General features: G+C 49.2%; 1 protein-coding gene across 1 annotated transcript in view; it reads right to left on the reverse strand.

Moving 5' to 3' along the window:
• Nucleotides 1–1,240: 1,240 nt before the first annotated feature.
• The window catches only part of LOC149443560 (uncharacterized), a 74,494-nt gene continuing 55,021 nt past the window's right edge, over nucleotides 1,241–20,713 (reverse strand). Inside the window, exon 5 of the mRNA XM_089655570.1 lies at nucleotides 1,241–2,657. Within this exon, the coding sequence (XP_089511696.1) occupies nucleotides 1,329–2,657 (1,329 nt within the window). The 3' untranslated portion in view covers nucleotides 1,241–1,328. The remainder of the gene's footprint in view (nucleotides 2,658–20,713) is intronic.

The following is a 20,713-nucleotide window of genomic DNA, read 5'->3' on the forward strand; positions in this document are numbered from 1 at the left end:
GATTAAAACCAAAAATACCTCATTTGGCCTGTAGATGACGCTAAGAATCCTAGCAATTAGCACCATCTAGTGTCCAAAGAGTCAGGGAACACCTGAACAACTGATTTAGTCAGCTAAATCAATTGTTCAGGTGTTCCCTGACAATTTGGACACTAGATGTTGCTAATTGCTAGGATACTTAGCGTCATCAAAAGGCCAAATGAGGTATTTTTGGTTTTAAATCAATGGTTGGTTTAATTCTGTGGTTTTATGTAATTTATATCTTCAATGTTTGAAAATGTATGATCTCAGGTATTTGTACGAAATTACCCCTAACATAGTAAACTAAGGGGTCTATGCAAAATATATATTGGGGAGGTGACAAGCATGTGTCCAGCTGTGACAAATTCTGGCCATATTTTAATAAACTCAGTGATTTCCTATAATTGTCAGCTCCCTCTAGTGGCCATAATAATGTATTACTTCCAAAATACCTCAATCAGGAAAAACAGTTTAATACCACATTATGGCCACTAGATGGAGCCAATGATCATAGGAAATCCCTGTATGAAAAATCCCAACATGTGACATGGCTGAATGAACACTGGTCATATTAGTTCATCTATTCTCTCAGTGGGGTGGTATCTATTGGGCCAATCCCTTTTACAAACCACACATAATATCGCCCTTCAAAGTGAAAACAGAAAGGATTTGCAGAAAATCAAAGAGTACAATTATTTTTCGGTGGATCCCCTCTACCCAGACCACATATGTAGACATAGAACAACAAGCTGTGTTCCCTCTCGTGCCGCACTCCTCCAACCACCCAAACCCACACAGAAGCAAAAGGGAAATAATGAGAGGAAAATTCCCCCCTAGTTTGGAGCAGAGTTCTCCTTCCCTCCTGTTGGGGGATGGGAGAAGGATGGACTGAAGACAGAGAGACGCTTCGGGGTCACCACTGTTCTGTAGAGCCTTGAAATGAAGGACATCAACTTCAGAAGTTCTTGTTGTCTGTGTAAAGTTCCCCGATAATGAGATCTGGGCTCTCCCGGCTTCTAGCTCTGTAACCCGCTATATCATTATCAGGAAACGCAACTCCGACACCCAAGAAGGGCTGAAGTTGTGTCCTTCATTTCCAGGATCTACTGACCACTCTGCACCCCGACATTTACTGCACTTCATCCATGTCTTTGGGGGCCTCTCATCTCCTTATGGACTGTTTCTTCCATGATGAAGATCAGCCATGGAGTATATCTGAGGTGTATACCAGGGTGTGCTTCTTCCCCACATGAGAGCTGGGATGTCCAGCAACATTCATCTAGAAGACATTTCCCACACTCAAGGCACTAATAAACCTCCAGGGTTGTGTGGGACCCCTGATGTACAGGAAGACAGGACTTCCGTGAAAAACATTTCCCACACTCAGGACAAGAATACGGCTTCTCCCCCGTATGAGATCTTTGATGTCTGTAAAGACTGGACTTCTGTGAAAAACATTTCCCGCATTCAGGACAGGAATATGGCTTCTCCCCCGTGTGAGAATTCTGATGTGCGTAAAGACTGGACTTCTCTGAAAAACATTTCCCACATTCAGGACAGGAATATGGCTTCTCCCCCATGTGAGTTCTCTGATGTGCGTAAAGACTGGACTTCTCTGAAAAACATTTCCCACATTCAGGACAGGAATACGGCTTCTCCCCCGTGTGATATCTCTGATGTATGGAAAGATAGGACTTAGTTGAAAAACATTTCCCACACTCAGGACAGGAATACGGCTTCTCTCCCGTGTGAGATCTCTGATGTGAGTAAAGATGGTTCTTAGTTGAAAAACATTTCCCACACTCAGGACAGGAATACAGCTTCTCCCCCGTGTGAGATCTCTGATGTATGGAAAGATAGTACTTAGTTGAAAAACATTTCCCGCACTCAGGACAGGAATACGGTTTCTCCCCCGTGTGAGATCTCTGATGTATGTAAAGATAGTACTTAGCTGAAAAACATTTCCCGCACTCAGGACAGGAATACAGTTTCTCCCCCGTGTGAGATCTCTGATGTCTGTAAAGATAGTACTTAGCTGAAAAACATTTCCCGCACTCAGGACAGGAATGTGGCTCCCCCGTGTGAGATCTCTGATGTCTGTAAAGATAGTACTTAGCTGAAAAACATTTCCCGCACTCAGGACAGGAATGTGGCTTCTCCCCTGTGTGAGATTTCTGATGTCTGTAAAGACTGGACTTCCTTGAAAAACATTTCCCGCACTCAGGACAGGAATATGGCTTCTCACCTGTGTGAGATCTTTTATGCCTATTAAGATTGGATTTACAACGGAAACATTTCCCGCACTCCGTACAGGAGAAGCTCTTCTCTGTTGGAAGGCCGGCCCGGTCCTGCACAGTCTGAGGTTCCTCAGGATACGAGGAATCCGATGGTCCATCTATACTGGGTGGTGCCAGATGGACATTGGAGGGAGCCGGGTTTTCTCCTGGACTATACTGTGTGATGTCCTCATCTTCTACTTTCCAGTCTGGAGACAAAGTGAGACAATCCTCGGAGGTTTTCCTCATCTCCCGGCCATGGACTAAAATACAAAGACAAAGAGGATTACTAGACAGGAGCTGATTGGTTCCCCCAAACCAGGACTCCGCCCACATCAGGCAGCTTGGTCTCTGAGGAACTTACAATTCCACCCTCAAGGGAACTAGGAAATGGCTCCTCTGATCTCCTACCAGGTCATTTCTTTATTCATGGACCTCAGTCAGAGAGTGAGGAACCAACCAGAACTGTCTTTTATAGGAGGGACAGTGATGAGGGGATTATAGGACGAGGGTCCCCACCCCCTCTATCACTCATCGCCATCTTCCCAACACAAGAAGTACTGCACTTCCTTATTTAGTCCATGATTTAGTCATGAAGAACAGCGGGGCTGAGCCCCACCAGAGGTCAGAGAGTGAGGATGGGGGGAGAACAACCAAGATGAAGACTGGACTGATCCTGAAGACCACCATCATTGGGGTATTGACTCCTCCCTCAATATCACTTTCTGTTTAAGGGTCCAAAGTTGGAGGATGTGATAATAATGTCATACCCATGTAAAAGTCTGTGCTCCAATCACATCATCCGATATAAAATGTCCAGCTGGGAGGAAATGGGTGTAACAAAAGAGAATCCATATTATGTGTATATATAGCAGTGGGGGGAGGGGGAGAGCAGAAGTCAGGACTATGGAATGTACAACATGGAGTATATAGTGCAGGGGTCAGGAGTATGTAATGTACAACATAGAGTATATAGTGCAGGGGTCAGGAGTATGTAATGTACAACATAGAGTATATAGTGCAGGGGTCAGGAGTATATAATGTACAACATAGAGTATATAGTGCAGGGGTCAGGAGGATGTAATGTACAACATAGAGTATATAGTGCAGGGGTCAGGAGGATGTAATGTACAACATAGAGTATATAGTGCAGGGGTCAGGAGTATGTAATGTACAACATAGAGTATATAGTGCAGAGGTCAGGAGTATGTAATGTACAACATAGAGTATATAGTGCAGGGGTCAGGAGTATGTAATGTACAACATAGAGTATATAGTGCAGGGGTCAGGAGTATGGAATGTACAACATAGAGTATATAGTGCAGGGGTCAGGAGTATGTAATGTACAACAGAGTATATAGTGCAGGGGTCAGGAGTATGTAATGTACAACATAGAGTATATAGTGCAGGGGTCAGGAGTATGTAATGTACAAGTTATATAGTATAAGGGTCAGGACTCACAGTATTAGTATTCTGTAATCAGTGGAAGCCTAAATTTTTACTGTAGACAACATGTAGAGGTGAGCTGGGATTAAACCATCATGAAACAGGTTAGATTGGAGGTGAGCAAATCCTTGGACAGCGGGTGTCGGGGGACGTGGTACACTTGGACAGAGGGGTGGCGGGGGGACGTGGTATACTTGGACAGAGGGGTGGCGGGGGACGTGGTACACTTGGACAGAGGGGTGGCTGTGGACTTGGTATATTTGGACAGAGGGGTGGCGGTGGATGTGGTATACTTGGACAGAGGGGTGGCGGTGGACGTGGTATACTTGGACAGAGCGGTTGGCGGTGGACGTGGTATACTTGGACACAGTTCCCCCAATGGCTAATGTGTAAGGTAAAGTCTATGGGATGGAAAAATCTGAATGTAAATGGATAAATGGACGTGGTACACTTGGACAGAGGGGTGGTGGTGGACGTGGTATACTAGGACGGGGGGGGGGGCGGTGGACACGGTATACTTGGACAGAGGGGTGGCGGTGGATGTGGTATACTTGGACAGAGGGGTGGCGGTGGACGTGGTATACTTGGACAGAGGGGTGGCGGTGGACGTGGTATACTTGGACACAGTTCCCCACACACGGCTGTGTAAGGTAAAGTCTATGGGCTGGAAAAATCTGAATGTAAATAGATAGAAAACTGGCTAACAGATTGTATTCAAAGAGTAGTGGTTAATGATTCATACTGTGAATGGTCTGGGGGTGTCAGTGGTGTACCCCAAGGTTCAGGGTTATTCGTGGGGTACCCCAAGGTTCAGAGGTATTAGTGGGGTACCCAAAGGTTCAGTGTTATTAGTGGGGTACCCCAGGGTTCAGAGGTATTAGTGGGGTACCCCAAGGTTCAGTATTATTAGTGGTGTACCCCAAGGTTCAGAGGTATTAGTGGGGTACCCCAGGGTTCAGTATTATTAGTGGGGTACCCCAAGGTTCAGTGTGATTAGTGGGGTACCCCAAGGTTCAGTGTGATTAGTGGGGTACCCCAAGGTTCAGTGTGATTAGTGGGGTACCCCAAGGTTCAGTGTTATTAGTGGGGTACCCCAAGGTTCAGTGTTATTAGTGGTGTACCCAAGGGTTCAGTGTTATTAGTGGGGTACCCCAAGGTTCAGTGTGATTAGTGGTGTACCCCAAGGTTCAGTGTGATTAGTGGTGTACCCCAAGGTTCAGTGTTATTAGTGGGGTACCCCAGGGTTCAGTGTTGGGCCCCTTACTTATTAATATATTTATAAACAATATGGGGTGTGAGATTATAAATCCCATTCCAGTCTTTGCAGATGACACCAAGCTGTGCCGGGGAATAACGTCCTTACAGGATGTCTCCAACTTACAAGCCGACCTCAATGCTCTGTGTAATTGGGGGGCTATGGGGCCAATGAGGGTTAATGGTGATAAATGTAAGGTTCTGCACTTGGGGGCTAAGAATATGCATACATCATACATACTAGGGGGGGTACAACTGGGGGGTCAATGGTGGAGAAGGATCTGGGCAGTCAATGGTGAAGGATCTGAAGGGGTCAATGGTGGAGAAGGATCTAGGAGACAATGCTGGAGAAGGATCTGTGGGGGGCCAATGGGGGAGAAGGATCTGTGGGGGGTCAATGGGGGAGAAGGATCTGTGGGGGGTCAATGGGGGAGAAGGATCTGTGAGAGTCAATGGGGGAGAAGGATCTGTGGAGGGTCAATGGTGGAGAAGGATATGTGGGGGGTCAATGGGGGAGAAGGATCTGTGGGGGGGTCAATGGGGGAGAAGGATCTGTGGGGGGTCAATGGGGGAGAAGGATCTGTGGGGGGGTCAATGGGGGAGAAGGATCTGTGGGGGGGTCAATAGGGGAGAAGGATCTGGAGGAGTCAATGGGGGAGAAGGATCTGGAGGAGTCAATGGGGGAGAAGGATCTGGAGGAGTCAATGGGGGAGAAGGATCTGGAGGAGTCAGTGGTGGAGAAGGATCTGGGGGGGGTCAATGGTGGAAAAGTATATGAGGGACTGTCAGGGATCACGGCTGCTCATGTGCAGAACACCAATTCATTCTAGCCGGCGGGCACTAGGACCTGGGCGGCCGCACATGTGCACTCTCGATCGAGGACGCTTGCCTGGCACCAATGACAGGGCGCACTATTTAAACCTGCCCTGCACAGACTCATTGCTGTATGGTCTTGTATCCTGTGTTCCTGTTCCTGTGTATCTGCTGATTAACTTGTTACCGACCCTGCCTGATCCTGACCTCTGCAGACTTCTCCTGATCCTGACCTCTGCAGACTTCTCCTGATCCTGACCTCTGCAGACTTCTCCTGATCCTCACCTCTGCAGACTTCTCCTGATCCTCACCTCTGCAGACTTCTCCTGCTCTGACCTCTGCAGACTTCTCCTGATCCTCACCTCTGCAGACTTCTCCTGATCCTCACCTCTGCAGACTTCTCCTGATCCTCACCTCTGCAGACTTCTCCTGATCCTCACCTCTGCAGACTTCTCCTGATCCTCACCTCTGCAGACTTCTGATCCTCACCTCTGCAGACTTCTCCTGATCCTCACCTCTGCAGACTTCTCCTGATCCTCACCTCTGCAGACTTCTCCTGATCCTCACCTCTGCAGACTTCTCCTGATCCTCACCTCTGCAGACTTCTCCTGATCCTCACCTCTGCAGACTTCTCCTGCTCTGACCTCTGCAGACTTCTCCTGCTCTGACCTCTGCAGACTTCTCCTGCTCTGACCTCTGCAGACTTCTCCTGCTCTGACCTCTGCAGACTTCTCCTGCTCTGACCTCTGCTGACTTCTCCTGCCCTGACCTCTGCTGACTTCTCCTGCCCTGACCTCTGGCTCGTTTGACTTCTCTCCTGGATATCCCTATTTGATCTGACCTCCTGTTACTGAACCCGGGGAGTGACCAGACTACTCTTTGCCTGCTGCCTTGTACCACGCTGACCCCACTGTTACTGATCCGGCCCATCTGACCACGCTCACTACTCTGCCATCTATCCATCCTGCACGGATCCAGTCATCACGGCTCCAGCCTTCCAACCTCTTCACGTCAGGCTCTCTACCTGCATATACCTCTGGTGGATCCCTCTACCACAGGCGGGTGTACTCAGGGGCCGCAACTTGGTCACTGTCTGCTCCAAGTCCATCCCCACCATCAGGGGCCCTGGTGAACAAGCAGACTGGGACTTATACTCCGCGCTCCGGGGAATCCTGTCCTGTGGACTGCTAGAGGTACTGCCAGGCGGTGTCTGACAGAACCATATGGCCATGACTGAGCCTGGAAGAGGGCCATCCCCACTGGAGAACATATGTCAGCATCTGGCGGCACTAACTCAAGCCATCAAAATGCTGCAGGAGGGTTACACACACCTCGAGAACCGGATTCAGACGTTAGCCGCACCAGCTGCTCCATCCCAGAGCACGAGTTCTCCTTCTGCAGCCATAGAGCCTTCAGAACCTCCTGCTCGATCATTAGTCACGTTGCCTCCACCGGAACCCCGCGTACCATTGCTGGAACGTATCAGCGGGGACCGAGCTAAATTCAGGGCCTTCCGGATCAGGAGAAGTCAGCTGTATTTCAGCCTGCAGCCACGGACATTTCCTTCTGAATCGGTGAAGGTGGGATTCATCGTCTCTTTACTCCTGGATGAGCCCAAGAACTGGGGTCACGACTAATGGAGACCCACAATCCCCATCTGGAGACCGTGACAGACTTCTTCAATGCAATGGCAGTCCTATATGACGATCCGCAGCAGGCAGCATCCGCAGAGACGGCCCTGTACTCCCACAGACAGGGCCACCGGGCAGCGGAAGAGTACGCATCTGAGTTCAGATGCTGGATGGGGGACACCCAGTGGAATGATGCCGCACTACATCACCAGTTTTGCATGGGCTTGTCCGAGCCCCTTAAGGACGAGTTAGCCAGGGTGGGCCTACCTGACTCTTTGGAAGATCTCATCACCCTGGCCATACAGATTGACCGCAGACTGCGGGAACGCAGGTTAGAGAGGTCCAACCCAGGGCAGAGACCCACGTGGGTACTTCCCCGTGCTCCAGTCCAATCCCTGCCAGGAGGAAGCTGGAACTTGGAGTCTGAGGAGATGCCATAACCTATGCAGCTCGGATTGGCATGAGCATCGTTGTCAGTGGAGGAACGCCAGAGGCGCAGGGTGAACAACCTCTGTCTTTACTGCGGGGAAGCAGGTCATGTGATGCGTTCTTGCCCAGCAAAACTGGGTAAGTGTGCTTCCGTTTTTTCCACCGTATCCTCCAAATGTTCTAACCATTCCAATTACTTAGCCATACCCATTTCTTTTCAGCTTCCAGGAAGAACTGTGTCAGCAACAGCAATTATTGACTCCGGGGCATGTAGTTGCTTTGCTGATTTAGATTTTGCCAACCGACAGAGGATCCCCCTCCAGACCAAGGAATGTGGGCCTAATATCTGTTTGGCTGATGGGTCACGCATTAAGTCAGGGTTAGTAGACCGTGAGACCCCACCTATCTGTACTACGGTGGCCAACCATCATTGAGAGTTCCTCCGTCTGGATGCCATTGCATCCCCTCTGTTCCCAGTTATCCTGGGACTCCCTTGGTTGTGGGCACACAATCCCCAGATTGATTGGAAAACTGGGTCTATCCAGTTCCTATCACCTTATTGCCAGGAACATTGTCACGCCCCGACCTCCTTGACTCCCCAGTGTCTCCTATGTATTCTTGGGGACGCCGAGCTCATCCAGATCATTTCCCCGGCCTACCACGACTATCTAGATGTGTTTAGTAAACGGAGGCAGACATTCTTCCTCCACACCGAACCTACGACTGTCCCATCGACCTCCTACCTGGATCTGAGATTCCTTTCAGACGGATAATTCCCCCTATCGGAGCGGGAACTGGGGGTACTCAAGGAATACATTGACGATAACCTCCAGCAAGGGTTTATCCGCCCCTCCACATCACCAGCCGGAGCAGGAATCTTTTTTATTGAGAAAAAGGACAAATCCCTGAGGCCCTGTGTTGATTATCGTGACTTAAATAAGATTACGATAAAGAATCGTTATCCCCTTCCCTTGGTTCTGGAACTATTCCAAAGGTTAAAGACAGCAGCCATGTTTACTAAATTAGATTTGGTCCTCATATGGGAGGGGGACGAGTGGAAGACCGCATTTTGCACTAGATTTGGGCACTTTGAGTACCTTGTCGTGCCCTTCGGACTTTGCAATGCCCCAGCTACATTCCAACATTTCATTAATGACGTATTTAGAGACTACCTGGACATTTTTGTGGTCGTTTACTTGGACAACAATTTGATTTTCTCCCCTTCTCTGGAAGACCATAGGGGTCATGTCAAAAGTGTGTTGGAACGTTTACGCCAACACGGGTTGTATGCTAAAGCTGATAAATGCAGCTTCAAGCAGCACAGCAATGCATTCTTGGGGCTGATCATCTCCACCACGGGGGTTGCGATGGATCCCCAAAAGGTCTCGGCAATTTTAGAATGGCCAGTACCCACGGACAAGAAGGGCGTGCAACGCTTCATAGGGTTTGCAAACTTTTACAGAAAGTTCATCAAGAACTTTTCGGGTCTCGTGCTCCCATTACCCAGCTCACCAAGCAGGGGGCCCGTTTCTGGTGGACACCCGAGGCCCAAGCAGCATTTGAGACCTTGAAGGAGCTGTTTACTACTGCCCCCATCCTTAGTCACCCTGATTCCTCTCTGCCATACATTCTGGAAGTTGATGCTTCTGAGAACACAGTGGGGGCCATTATGTCCCAGAGGAAAGGTACCAGAGAACTCATGCACCCAGTGGCATTCTTCTCAAGAAAACTCACGTCAGCAGAGAGGAATTATGACACTGGAGACCGGGAACTCCTGGCTGTCAAAACGGCACTGGAAGAGTGGAGGTATCTGCTGGAGGGGGCCACACATCCAATCTTGATTTTCATAGACCACAAGAATCTGGAGTACTTGAGGACAGCCAAACGCCTGAGACCACGCCAAACAAGATGGGCACTTTTCTTCTCCCGATTTGTGTTCCACATTACATATAGCCCCGGGTCCAAGAATACAAAGCCCGATGCTCTCTCACGCATGTTTAAGGACCCAGAAGTCCCCAAACCGGACACTATCCTGTCCACAGGAAACTTTCTTGCCCTCCAAACGGAACTACGCTCTAGGCTACAGACCGCATCCATAGGAATGGCGAGCCAAACCGAAGTTTCTCTACAGAGCAAGGAAGGTCTCTTTTGGAAAGAAGGGCAAATTGTGGTACCCGAGGAGGTGCAAACCCTAGTTCTGGGGCACTGCCATGACCATCCACTGGCAGGCCATTTTGGAATCGCAAAGATCCTAGAGTTACTCCAGCGAACATTCTGGTGGCCAAGCATGGCTAAAGATTGTGAACTGTACGTGAAGACCTGCACCACATGTTAAAGGAATAATCCCACCAGAAGTAAGGCCTGGGGTTTACTACGACCGTTGCCTATACCTGACCGGCCGTGGCAGATGATCTCCATGGATTTTATAGTGGAACTTCTACCATCTCAAGACCATTCAGCGATTTTCGGAATTGTGGATCGCCTGTCAAAGATGGCCCATTTCCTGCCGCTAAAGAACCCACCCTCAGCTCTGGAAACAGCACAAATCTTTGTGAAAGAAGTGGTAAGGCTCCATGGAATTCAAGAAGACATTGTCTCAGACCGAGGGCTCCAGTTTACATCAAAAGTCTGGAAAGCGTTATGCGAGGTTTTGGGAATCAAACTGTCCTTCTCATCTGCCTACCACCCACAGACAAATGGGAAGACGGAAAGGACAAACCAGACGTTGGAACAGTACCTGAGATGCTACACGTTTTTCCTCCGGGACGACTGGCTGGCACTCTTGCCATTGCCTGAATTTGCGTACAATACTGCTACGGGGCGATCCCCATTTTTTGCTAATTACGGGTTTCACCCCACGTTTTTACCTGACCTGATTCCGGAAAGCCCAGTCCCTGCTACGCAAAATATGCTGGATTTTTTTTCTGCCAATAACAAGGTGCTTCAAGAAGCTATTGAAAAGGCCCAGGAGGACAGCAAAAGGGCTTTCGACAGGAGAAGAGGTGAGCTACGTCTGCAGCCGGGGGACCAGGTCTGGCTAGCCACTACCAATTTGAGGATGTCTTGTCCCTTGAAAAAACTGGGGCCGAAATTTAAGGGTCCATTCCGGGTGAAACGGAAAATCAATGAAGTGGCGTATGAACTGGCACTTCCAGGAACTTTTAAGATTCACCCGGTTTTCCATGTGTTGCTACTGAAGCCAGCAGTACCAGATCCCTTCCCGGACCGAAGGTCCAGACCTCCGGAGGCCATAACCATTAATGAACAAGATCAATTTTAGGTTGAAGCAATCATAGATTGCAGGAAAAGAGGCGGCCAGACACAGTTCCTGATTAAGTGGAAGAGCTATGGTCCTGGGGAGAATTTGTGGGAGCTGGCCCAAAATGTTCACGCCCCTAGACTTGTCCGGGAGTTCTATCGTAGCCACCTACGGAGGAGAGATCAGTTGGGCATCCGGAGGATGCCCATACGGGGGGCAATATCAGGGATCAAGGAAAGCGGGTCTGCGAATGCGCAGAACACCGATTCATTCTAGCCGGTGGGCACTAGGACCTGGGCAGCAGCGGCCACGCATGCGAACTCACGTTCGCGGACGCTCGCCTGGCACCAATGACAGGGCAGGGCGCACTATTTAAACCTGCCCTGCACAGACTCTCATTGCCGTATGGTCTATAATTTTGTGTATCTGCTGTTGTGACTTGTTACTGACCCTGCCTGATCCTGACCTCTGCTGACTTCTCCTGCTCTGACCTCTGCTGACTTCTCCTGATCCTGACCTCTGCTGACTTCTCCTGATCCTGACCTCTGCTGACTTCTCCTGATCCTGACCTCTGCTGACTTCTCCTGATCCTGACCTCTGCTGACTTCTCCTGATCCTGACCTCTGCTGACTTCTCCTGATCCTGACCTCCGCTGACTTCTCCTGATCCTGACCTCCGCTGACTTCTCCTGATCCTGACCTCCGCTGACTTCTCCTGAACCTGACCTCCGCTGACTTCTCCTGATCCTGACCTCCGCTGACTTCTCCTGACCTCCGCTGACTTCTCCTGATCCTGACCTCCGCTGACTTCTCCTGATCCTGACCTCCGCTGACTTCTCCTGATCCTGACCTCCGCTGACTTCTCCTGATCTCCGCTGACTTCTCCTGATCCTGGCCTCCGCTGACTTCTCCTGATCCTGACCTCCGCTGACTTCTCCTGATCCTGACCTCCGCTGACTTCTCCTGATCCTGACCTCCGCTGACTTCTCCTGATCCTGACCTCCGCTGACTTCTCCTGCTCTGACCTCCGCTGACTTCTCCTGCTCTGACCTCCGCTGACTTCTCCTGATCCTGACCTCCGCTGACTTCTCCTGATCCTGACCTCCGCTGACTTCTCCTGCTCTGACCTCCGCTGAATTCTCCTGATCCTGACCTCCGCTGACCTCTCCTGATCCTGACCTCCGCTGACTTCTCCTGATCCTGACCTCCGCTGACTTCTCCTGATCCTGACCTCTGCTGACTTCTCCTGATCCTGACCTCCGCTGAATTCTCCTGATCCTGACCTCCGCTGACCTCTCCTGATCCTGACCTCCGCTGACTTCTCCTGATCCTGACCTCCGCTGACTTCTCTTGATCCTGACCTCCGCTGACTTCTCCTGATCCTGACCTCCGCTGACTTCTCCTGATCCTGACCTCCGCTGACTTCTCCTGCTCTGACCTCTGCTGACTTCTCCTGCTCTGACCTCTGCTGACTTTTCCTGCCCTGACCTCTGCTGACTTCTCCTGCCCTGACCTCTGCTGACTTCTCCTGCTCTGACCTCTGGCTTGTTTGACTTCTCTCCTGGATATCCCTATTTGATCTGACCTCCTGTTACCAAACCCGGCGAGTGACCCGACTACTCTTTGCCTACTGCCTTGTACTACGCTGACCCCACTGTTACCGATCCGGCCCATCTGACCACGTTCACTCTGCCATCCATCCATCCATCCTGAATGGATCAAGTCATCACGGCTCCAGCCTTCCGCCTCTTCACATCAGGCTCTCTACCTGCATATACCTCTGGCAGATCCCTCTACCACGGGTGGGTGTACTCAGGGGCCGCGACCTGGTCACTGTCTGCTCCAAGTCCATCCTCACCATCAGGGGTCCTAGTGAACAAGCAGACTGGGACTTAGATTCCGTGCTCCGGGGAATCCTGTCCTGTGGACTGCTAGAGGTACCGCCAGGCGGTGTCTGACAGGGACAGTGGTGGAGAAGAAGGCAGAAGACCCCAGTCACATGTCCTGGGTGCCTACATTATGCAATGCTTATAGTAACAATCAACATTTTGCTGCCAGCTGAACCCCAGAACCTCCATAAATCCAGTCTAGATACATAAATTGTGTCTGCAGCACAGAGAAGGAAGATTATCCGAGAGAAATCCAGGAATACAGGACGGGGAACACAGCTCAGGAAAGTGACCAGGGGATTACAGGCTGATATCACCCAGTCCCCGCCCTACTCTGGACCAATCAGTGAGCAGTATGGGTGGAGGAATGGATTTAGTGTTCATGACCCACCTGTGCTGATCTCTGTAGGAGTGTCCTCCTCTATAAATGTCCCCGTTATTCCATCCTCCTCCATAGACTGCTGATCATCCCTCACATACGCCTCTTCTTCTTCTGCTTTCACCTCAAATTCTATATCGATTGGATCTCCACTCTAAATCAAGGAAATGAGAGAAAATATCATCTGTAAAATATAAGATCATATAAAAGAACTCCACACATTGTCTCTACAAGTCCATGTTCTAGATGCTCCATCCCACCAACCTTGTAACAGTGAGGGATGGTGTGACCTTCCTGTGTGGAATCCCGGGAATACAGAGGACGGGGACATCTCTCTGGTGGGTTCCTGGTATTAGGTGGCTCCATCATATCCTTGTGTCCTTCTGAGAACTCCTCCATCACTCCATACTCCTCAACCTCCTCTTTATACTCTTCTTTAACATCAATATTATCATCCCCGAGGATTCCACTCTGAAAGATATAATAAAACATTCATTGTAACAAACATGCTGTGTATAAATCACAACTACCAATAATTGTCATCATCTACCTGATGATGGTGAGGGATGGTGTGACCTTCCTGTGTGGAATCCCGGGAATACAGAGGACGGGGACATCTCTCTGGTGGGTTCCCATGACTGGATCCATCTGTAGGAAACACACACACTGACTGAATCCATTGTTTCTATGTGTTTATCAGATGATGGGGGATCTAGGTGGATCCTCCGTACTGCTCTCTCCTTTACAATAAAGTCTCCTCTTACCCGGTGATGTGAGGGGCGGCTGATTGTCCATCATGACGTCCTTGTAGAGATCCTTGTGTCCTTCTAAATACTCCCACTCCTCCATGGAGAAATAGACAGTGACACCCTGACACCTTATAGGAACCTGACACACACAATGATACAGTCACCATCCAGACACATCCCTTGTCTGTTACTGGAGAATGTCCCAGAATTCCCGGCACCGCTCACCTCTCCTGTCAGCAGCTCAGTGATCTCTCTGGTGACTTCTAGAATCTTCTTCTTCTTTCTCTCTTCTATCAGGGAGGGAGGTGGAGGCAATGTGATGTCATATGATCTCCAGACTTCACAGGAGGAAAACTCTACATCTGAACACAAATAGTCACATCAAATGATATTCCCAGAATCCTCCTCACCTCTCCATTCTGGTCTCCATTTTATTAAAGCCCCACTTCAGGCTGAGGTATAACTCATGGTAAAGCTTGGACTAAGCAATTCTGATGTCATTGCATATGGCAGGACAAACAGTCCCACTTTGCTAGTGAGAATAACAAGTACCTGCTGACATCCTAAAAACATTAGAAAAAAAAGCCAGATGGAGGGATATTGGGAGGAACTGTGAGGTCAGTGTGATGTCATAGGATTCTCTGACTCTGGATGGGGGGACATTGGGGGGAGGAGCTGTGAGGTCGGTGTGATGTCATAGGATTCTCTGACTCTGGATGAAGGGACATTGGGAGGAGGAGCTGTGAGGTCGGTGTGATGTCATAGGATTCTCTGACTCTGAATGGAGGGATATTGGGAGGAGGAGCTGTGAGGTCAGTGTGATGTCATAGGACATATAGACTCTGGATGGAGGGACATTTGGATGGGGAGATTTGATCTACAGTCATGGCCGAAATTGTTGGCACCCTTGATATTTTTCCTGAAAATCAAGTATTTCACACAAAAAAGGTATTGCATTAACACATGTTTTGCTATACACATGTTTATTCCCTTTGTATGTATTGGAACAAATATAAAACAGAGGCAGAAAAGCAAATATGACATAATGTCACACAAAACCCCAAAAATGGGCTGGACAAAAGTATTGGCACCCTTAACTTAATATTTGGTTGCACACCCTTTGGAAAACATAACTGAAATCAGTCGCTTCCTATAACCATCAATAAGCTTCTGACACCTCTCACCCGGAATTTTGGACCACTCTTCCTTTGCAAACAGCTCCAGGTCTCTCTTATTGGAAGGACACCTTTTCCCAACAGCAATTTTAAGATCTCTCCACAGGTGTTCAATGGGATTTAGATCTGGGCTCATTGCTGGCCACTTCAGAACTCTCCAGCGCTTCTTTGCCATCCATTTCTGAGTGCTTTTTGACGTATGTTTGGGGTCATTGTCCTGCTGGAAGACCCAGGATCTTGGACGCAAACCCAGCTTTCTGACACTGGGCCCTACAGTGCGACCCAAAATCCTTTGGTAATCCTCAGATTTCATGATGCCTTGCACACAGTCAAGGCACCCAGTGCCAGAGGCAGCAAAACAACCCCAAAACATCATTGAACCTCCACCATATTTTACCGTAGGTACTGTGTTTTGTTCTTTGTAGGCCTCATTCCGTTTTCGGTAAACAGTAGAATGATGTGCTTTACCGAAAAGCTCTATCTTGGTCTCATCTGTCCACAAGACGTTTTCCCAGAAGGCTTTTGGCTTACTCAAGTACATTTTGGCAAACTGTAGTCTTGCTTTTTTATGTCTCTGTGTCAGCAGTGGGGTCCTCCTGGGTCTCCTGCCATAGCGTTTCATTTCATTTAAATGTCGACGGATAGTTCGCGCTGACACTGATGCTCCCTGAGCCTGCAGGACAGCTTGAATGTCTTTGGAACATGTTTGGGGCTGCTTATCCACCATCCGGACTATTCTGCGTTGCAATCTTTCATCAATTTTCCTCATCCGTCCACGACCAGGGAGATTAGCTACAGTGCCATGGGTTGCAAACTTCTTGATAATGTTGCGCACTGTGGACAAAGGCAAATCTAGTTCTCTGGAGATGGACTTGTAACCTTGAGATTGTTGATATTTTGCCACAATTTTGGTTCTCAGGTCCTCAGACAGTTCTCGTCTCCTCTTTCTGTTGTCCATGCTTAGTGTGGCACAGACAGACACACAATGCAAAGGTTAAGTGAACGTCTCTCCTTTTTATCTGCTTTCAGGTGTGATTTCTATATTGCCCACACCTGTTACTTGCCCCAGGTGAGTTTACAGGAGCATCACATGCTTGTAACATTCTTATTTATCCGCAGTTGTGAAAGGGTGCCAATACTTTTGTCCAGCCCATTTTTGGAGGTTTGTGTGACATTATGTCGAATTTGCTTTCTTTCCTCCCTTTTTTTGTTTTGTCCCAATACACACAAAGGGAATAAACATGTGTATAGCAAAACATGTGTTAATGCAATACGTTTCGTGAGAAATACATGATTTCCTGGAGAAATATCAAGGGTGCCAACAATTTCGGCCATGACTGTATATGAGGCTCCCATGCAAACCAATACCTTGTTCCTGGGTGCGTCCTACCTCTCCTAAACTGAAGAGTGACCTTTGACCTTTACCATCCAGAAATCTGTCCGGAATCTGTGGAAGTAAGCTGTCATGTGATCAGGTGACGTGCGGAGGAACGGAGTGTAAATAGCAGACAATTGTCTCCAGAGCCCCTAATGGTGGGGATGGATTTGGCGGCGTGCTGGTGCCAAGTTTCCTCCCCCCAGGGTCACTGCAGGTGTGGAGAAAAGCTGTGTAAGAGGATATGGAGGAGAGATGAGGAGGAGATCCAGGAATCAGGAGAAAGGTCAGGGCAAGCAACAGACGAGCGCATCCAAGAGACCAAGCCGGGGTCACTACACAGAAAATCAATCCAAGGAAACAACAGGCAGGACGAGGAATAGCAAGAAGGAGCTGAGAGACAAATGAGAATATTGCTCAGCCAATGGGAGATGATCTCAGCATGACTTCCATCATGAAGGAGATGAGGGGGAGGGGAGGAAGTCACTGAAGGTGACCATAGATCCATGGAAATTCAGCTGGTTCAGCAGGGATCGCTCACATTTCCATCCATGTGTGGCCACTGCCGGATAAAAGCCACTCCCCCAGTGGCTGCAGCCAAAAGCTTCAGTGCTGATCCGTGTATTCTGAGAGCGGAGGAGTCCCCCCATTGCCAGAATACAAGAGTGCAGCGGGGAGGATTCCCCCCTCCACCTCCAATGTGTGGATGGGAGAATCGCTTCTATTTCCTTCCATGACCTTTTTGTCTCCCGCTCCCTTAACCTACTAGCAATTACAGAAACCTGACTCCAAGCAGCAGATTCTGCTTCTCCCGCAGCACTTTCCTATGGAGGCCTCCTCTGGACCCACTCACCCAGACCCAGTGGTCGGAAAGGTGGTGGGGTTGGTTTGCTTCTATCCCCACTCAGCACCTTTCAAGTCCCCCCTAACCCTCCCTCTCTATCCTTCTCTTCTTTTGAGGCTTTTCTCTGCGATCTCTCTGAGGATTGCAGTGATCTATCGGCCTCCTGGACCCGTGTCCCGCTTTCTTGATGATTTCTCCGCCTGGCTACCCTACTTTCTCTCCTCTGAACTACCCACTATCATCCTCAGAGATTTTAACATCCCTATTAATGTCAACAACCCGGCTACATCCCAACTCTTCAACATAACCTCATCTTTTGCATTAGCACAATGTATACCGTCCTCCACTCACTCTGATGGGAATACATTAGACCTTGTTTTCTCCCATCTTTGCACTCCCTACAACCTCACAAACACCCCCTTTCCTCTCTCTGATCACAATCTCATCACCTTCACAGTCTCCTCGTCTTCAAACACCTATCCCTCCAAGCAGCCAACAATTACCAGCAGAAACCTTCACAACTTGAACCCGGCTCCTTTCCACTCTGCAACTGACCAACTCTATGACAGAATCTCTCCCCTGTCCTGCCCTGACCTGGCCACTGCTGTCTACAACAGTTCACTGTCATCCACACTGGACTCACTTGCTGCTCTAACAACACGAAGCATCAGGCCCTGACCATTACATCCGTGGCAGACTGACCACACCAGACATCTTAAGAGAAATAGTCGTGCGCTGGAGCGATTGTGGCGTAAAACCAAATCCCAGCAAGCATTCACCCGATATAAATCTGCTTTCTTCACATACAATTCCTCCCTCCATGCTGCCAAACAAAACGACTTTGTCACTCTTATCAATACATTGTCATCCAGTCCTCATCGTCTCTTCTCTGCTTTTACCTCTCTACTTTCTCCACCTCCACCCAGCACCTCACTCACTGCTCACGAGATTGCAAATAATTTCAAAAACAAGATTGATGCAATTCATAGGGGCCTCTCCACTACACAGACATCCATCCCACTTAGCATACCTTATACTAAACCTCCCTCAACACTTTCCTCTTCTGACCTTCTACTACTGAAGAGGTCACTAAGGTTTTCTCAGAAGCCCGTCTCACTACCTGCCCCCTGGATCCTGTCCCCTCACAACTACTACGGTCACCCTCTCCTCCTATCCTATGCTCCCTCACTACATCTTCAATCTCTCCCTCTCTACTGGTGCCTTCCCCTCCCCTCTAAAGCATGTGCATATAACTCCCATACTTAAAAAGCCCTCCCTGGACCCCACCAACCTGAACAACTTAAGACCCATCTCCCTGCTGCCATTTACCTCTAAACTCCTAGAACGCTTAGTCTACAATCGCCTGAGCTCCCACCTCACCGACAACAACCTTCTTCACCCTTTATAGTCTGGCTTTCGCCCCCTACACTCCACCGAAACTGCCCTACTAAACCTCACTAATGATCTACTAACTGCTAAAACCAATGGCCACTACTCCATACTCATCCCAACCAATGGCCACTACTCCGTACTCATCCCAACCAATGGCCACTACTCCGTACTCATCCCAACCAATGGCCGCTACTCCGTACTCATCCCAACCAATGGCCACTACTCCGTACTCATCCCAACCAATGGCAACTACTCCATACTCATCCCAACCAATGGCCACTACTCCGTACTCATCCCAACCAATGGCAACTACTCCATACTCATCCCAACCAATGGCCACTACTCCGTACTCATCCCAACCAATGGCCACTACTTCGTACTCATCACAACCAATGGCCACTACTCCGTACTCATCCCAACCAATGACCACTACTCCATACTCATCCGAACCAATGACCACTACTCCGTACTCTTACTACTTGACCTCTCTGTGGCTTTTGATACTGTTGACCATCCCTTCCTCCTCAAAAAACTCCACTCTCTTGGCCTCCGAGACTCCGCTCTATCCTGGTTCTCCTAATACCTATCGCAGCGCTCCTTCAGCTTTACCTATAATGCTGCCTCCTCCTCTTCACTCCCTCTCTCTATAGGGGTCCCTCAAGGATCTGTCCTTGGACCCCTTCTCTTCTCCATCTACACCTCCTCCCTTGGTCACTTGATAAACTCCCATGGTTTTAAGTACCATCTCTATGCTGATGACACACAAATCTATCTTTCTACTCCTCACCTCACCCCTTCAGTCTCCTCCTCACCTCACCCCTTCAGTCTCCTCTCGCATTACTAACCTACTAAGTGACATATCGGCATGGATGTCACTCCACTTCCTCAAACTCAATATTTCCAAAACTGAGCTCTTAGTATTCCCCCCCGCCCATGCCCCCTCCCCCGACTTCTCCATCAAGATCAATAATGCAACCATCAGTCCCACCCCTCATGCCAGGGTACTAGGTGTAATCCTAGACTCCCATCTGTCCTTTCATCCCCAAATCCAATCACTGTCCAAATCATGTAGACTTCACCTCCGCAACATCTCCAAGATATGCCCGTTCCTAACCACTAAGCAACTTATTCTCTCGCCTTGACTATTGTAACTCCCTTCTCATTGGCCGACCTCATCACAGGCTATCCCCACTTCAGTCTATCATGAATGCTGCTGCCAGACTCATCCACCTTACTAACCGTCCTGTATCAGCCACCCCTCTCTGCCAATCCCTCCACTAGCCTCTACTCAGTGTCCTCCACCCCTCTCTGCCAATCCCTCCACTGACCTCCACTCAGTGTCCTCCACCCCTCTCTGTCAATCCCTCCACTGGCCTCCACTCAGTGTCCTCCATCTCTCTCTGCCAATCCCTCCACTGGCCTCCACTCAGTGTCCTCCACCCCTCTCTGCCAATCCCTCCACTGGCCTCCATTCAGTGTCCTCCACCCCTCTCTGCCAATCCCTCCACTGGCTTCCCGTTGCCCAACGGATAAAATTCAAAACACTAACAATAACATATAAAGCCATTTATAACTCTGCCCCAAATTATATTACCGATCTTTTCTCTAAATATCACGCAAACCGTCCTCTTCTCTCCTCACAAGACCTCCTGCTCTCTAGCTCCCTTGTCTCCTCCTCCCATGCTCCAGGACTTCCCCCATCCTCTGGAACTCTCTACCCCAATTTATCAGACTATTGCCTACTCTGCTTACTTTTAGGCGATCTCTGAAAACCGATCTCTT

Source organism: Staurois parvus, unplaced genomic scaffold, assembly GCF_062004578.1.
Source record: "Staurois parvus isolate SC_StPar_1 unplaced genomic scaffold, SC_StPar_1.0 ptg000849l, whole genome shotgun sequence".
NCBI lineage: Eukaryota > Metazoa > Chordata > Amphibia > Anura > Ranidae > Staurois > Staurois parvus.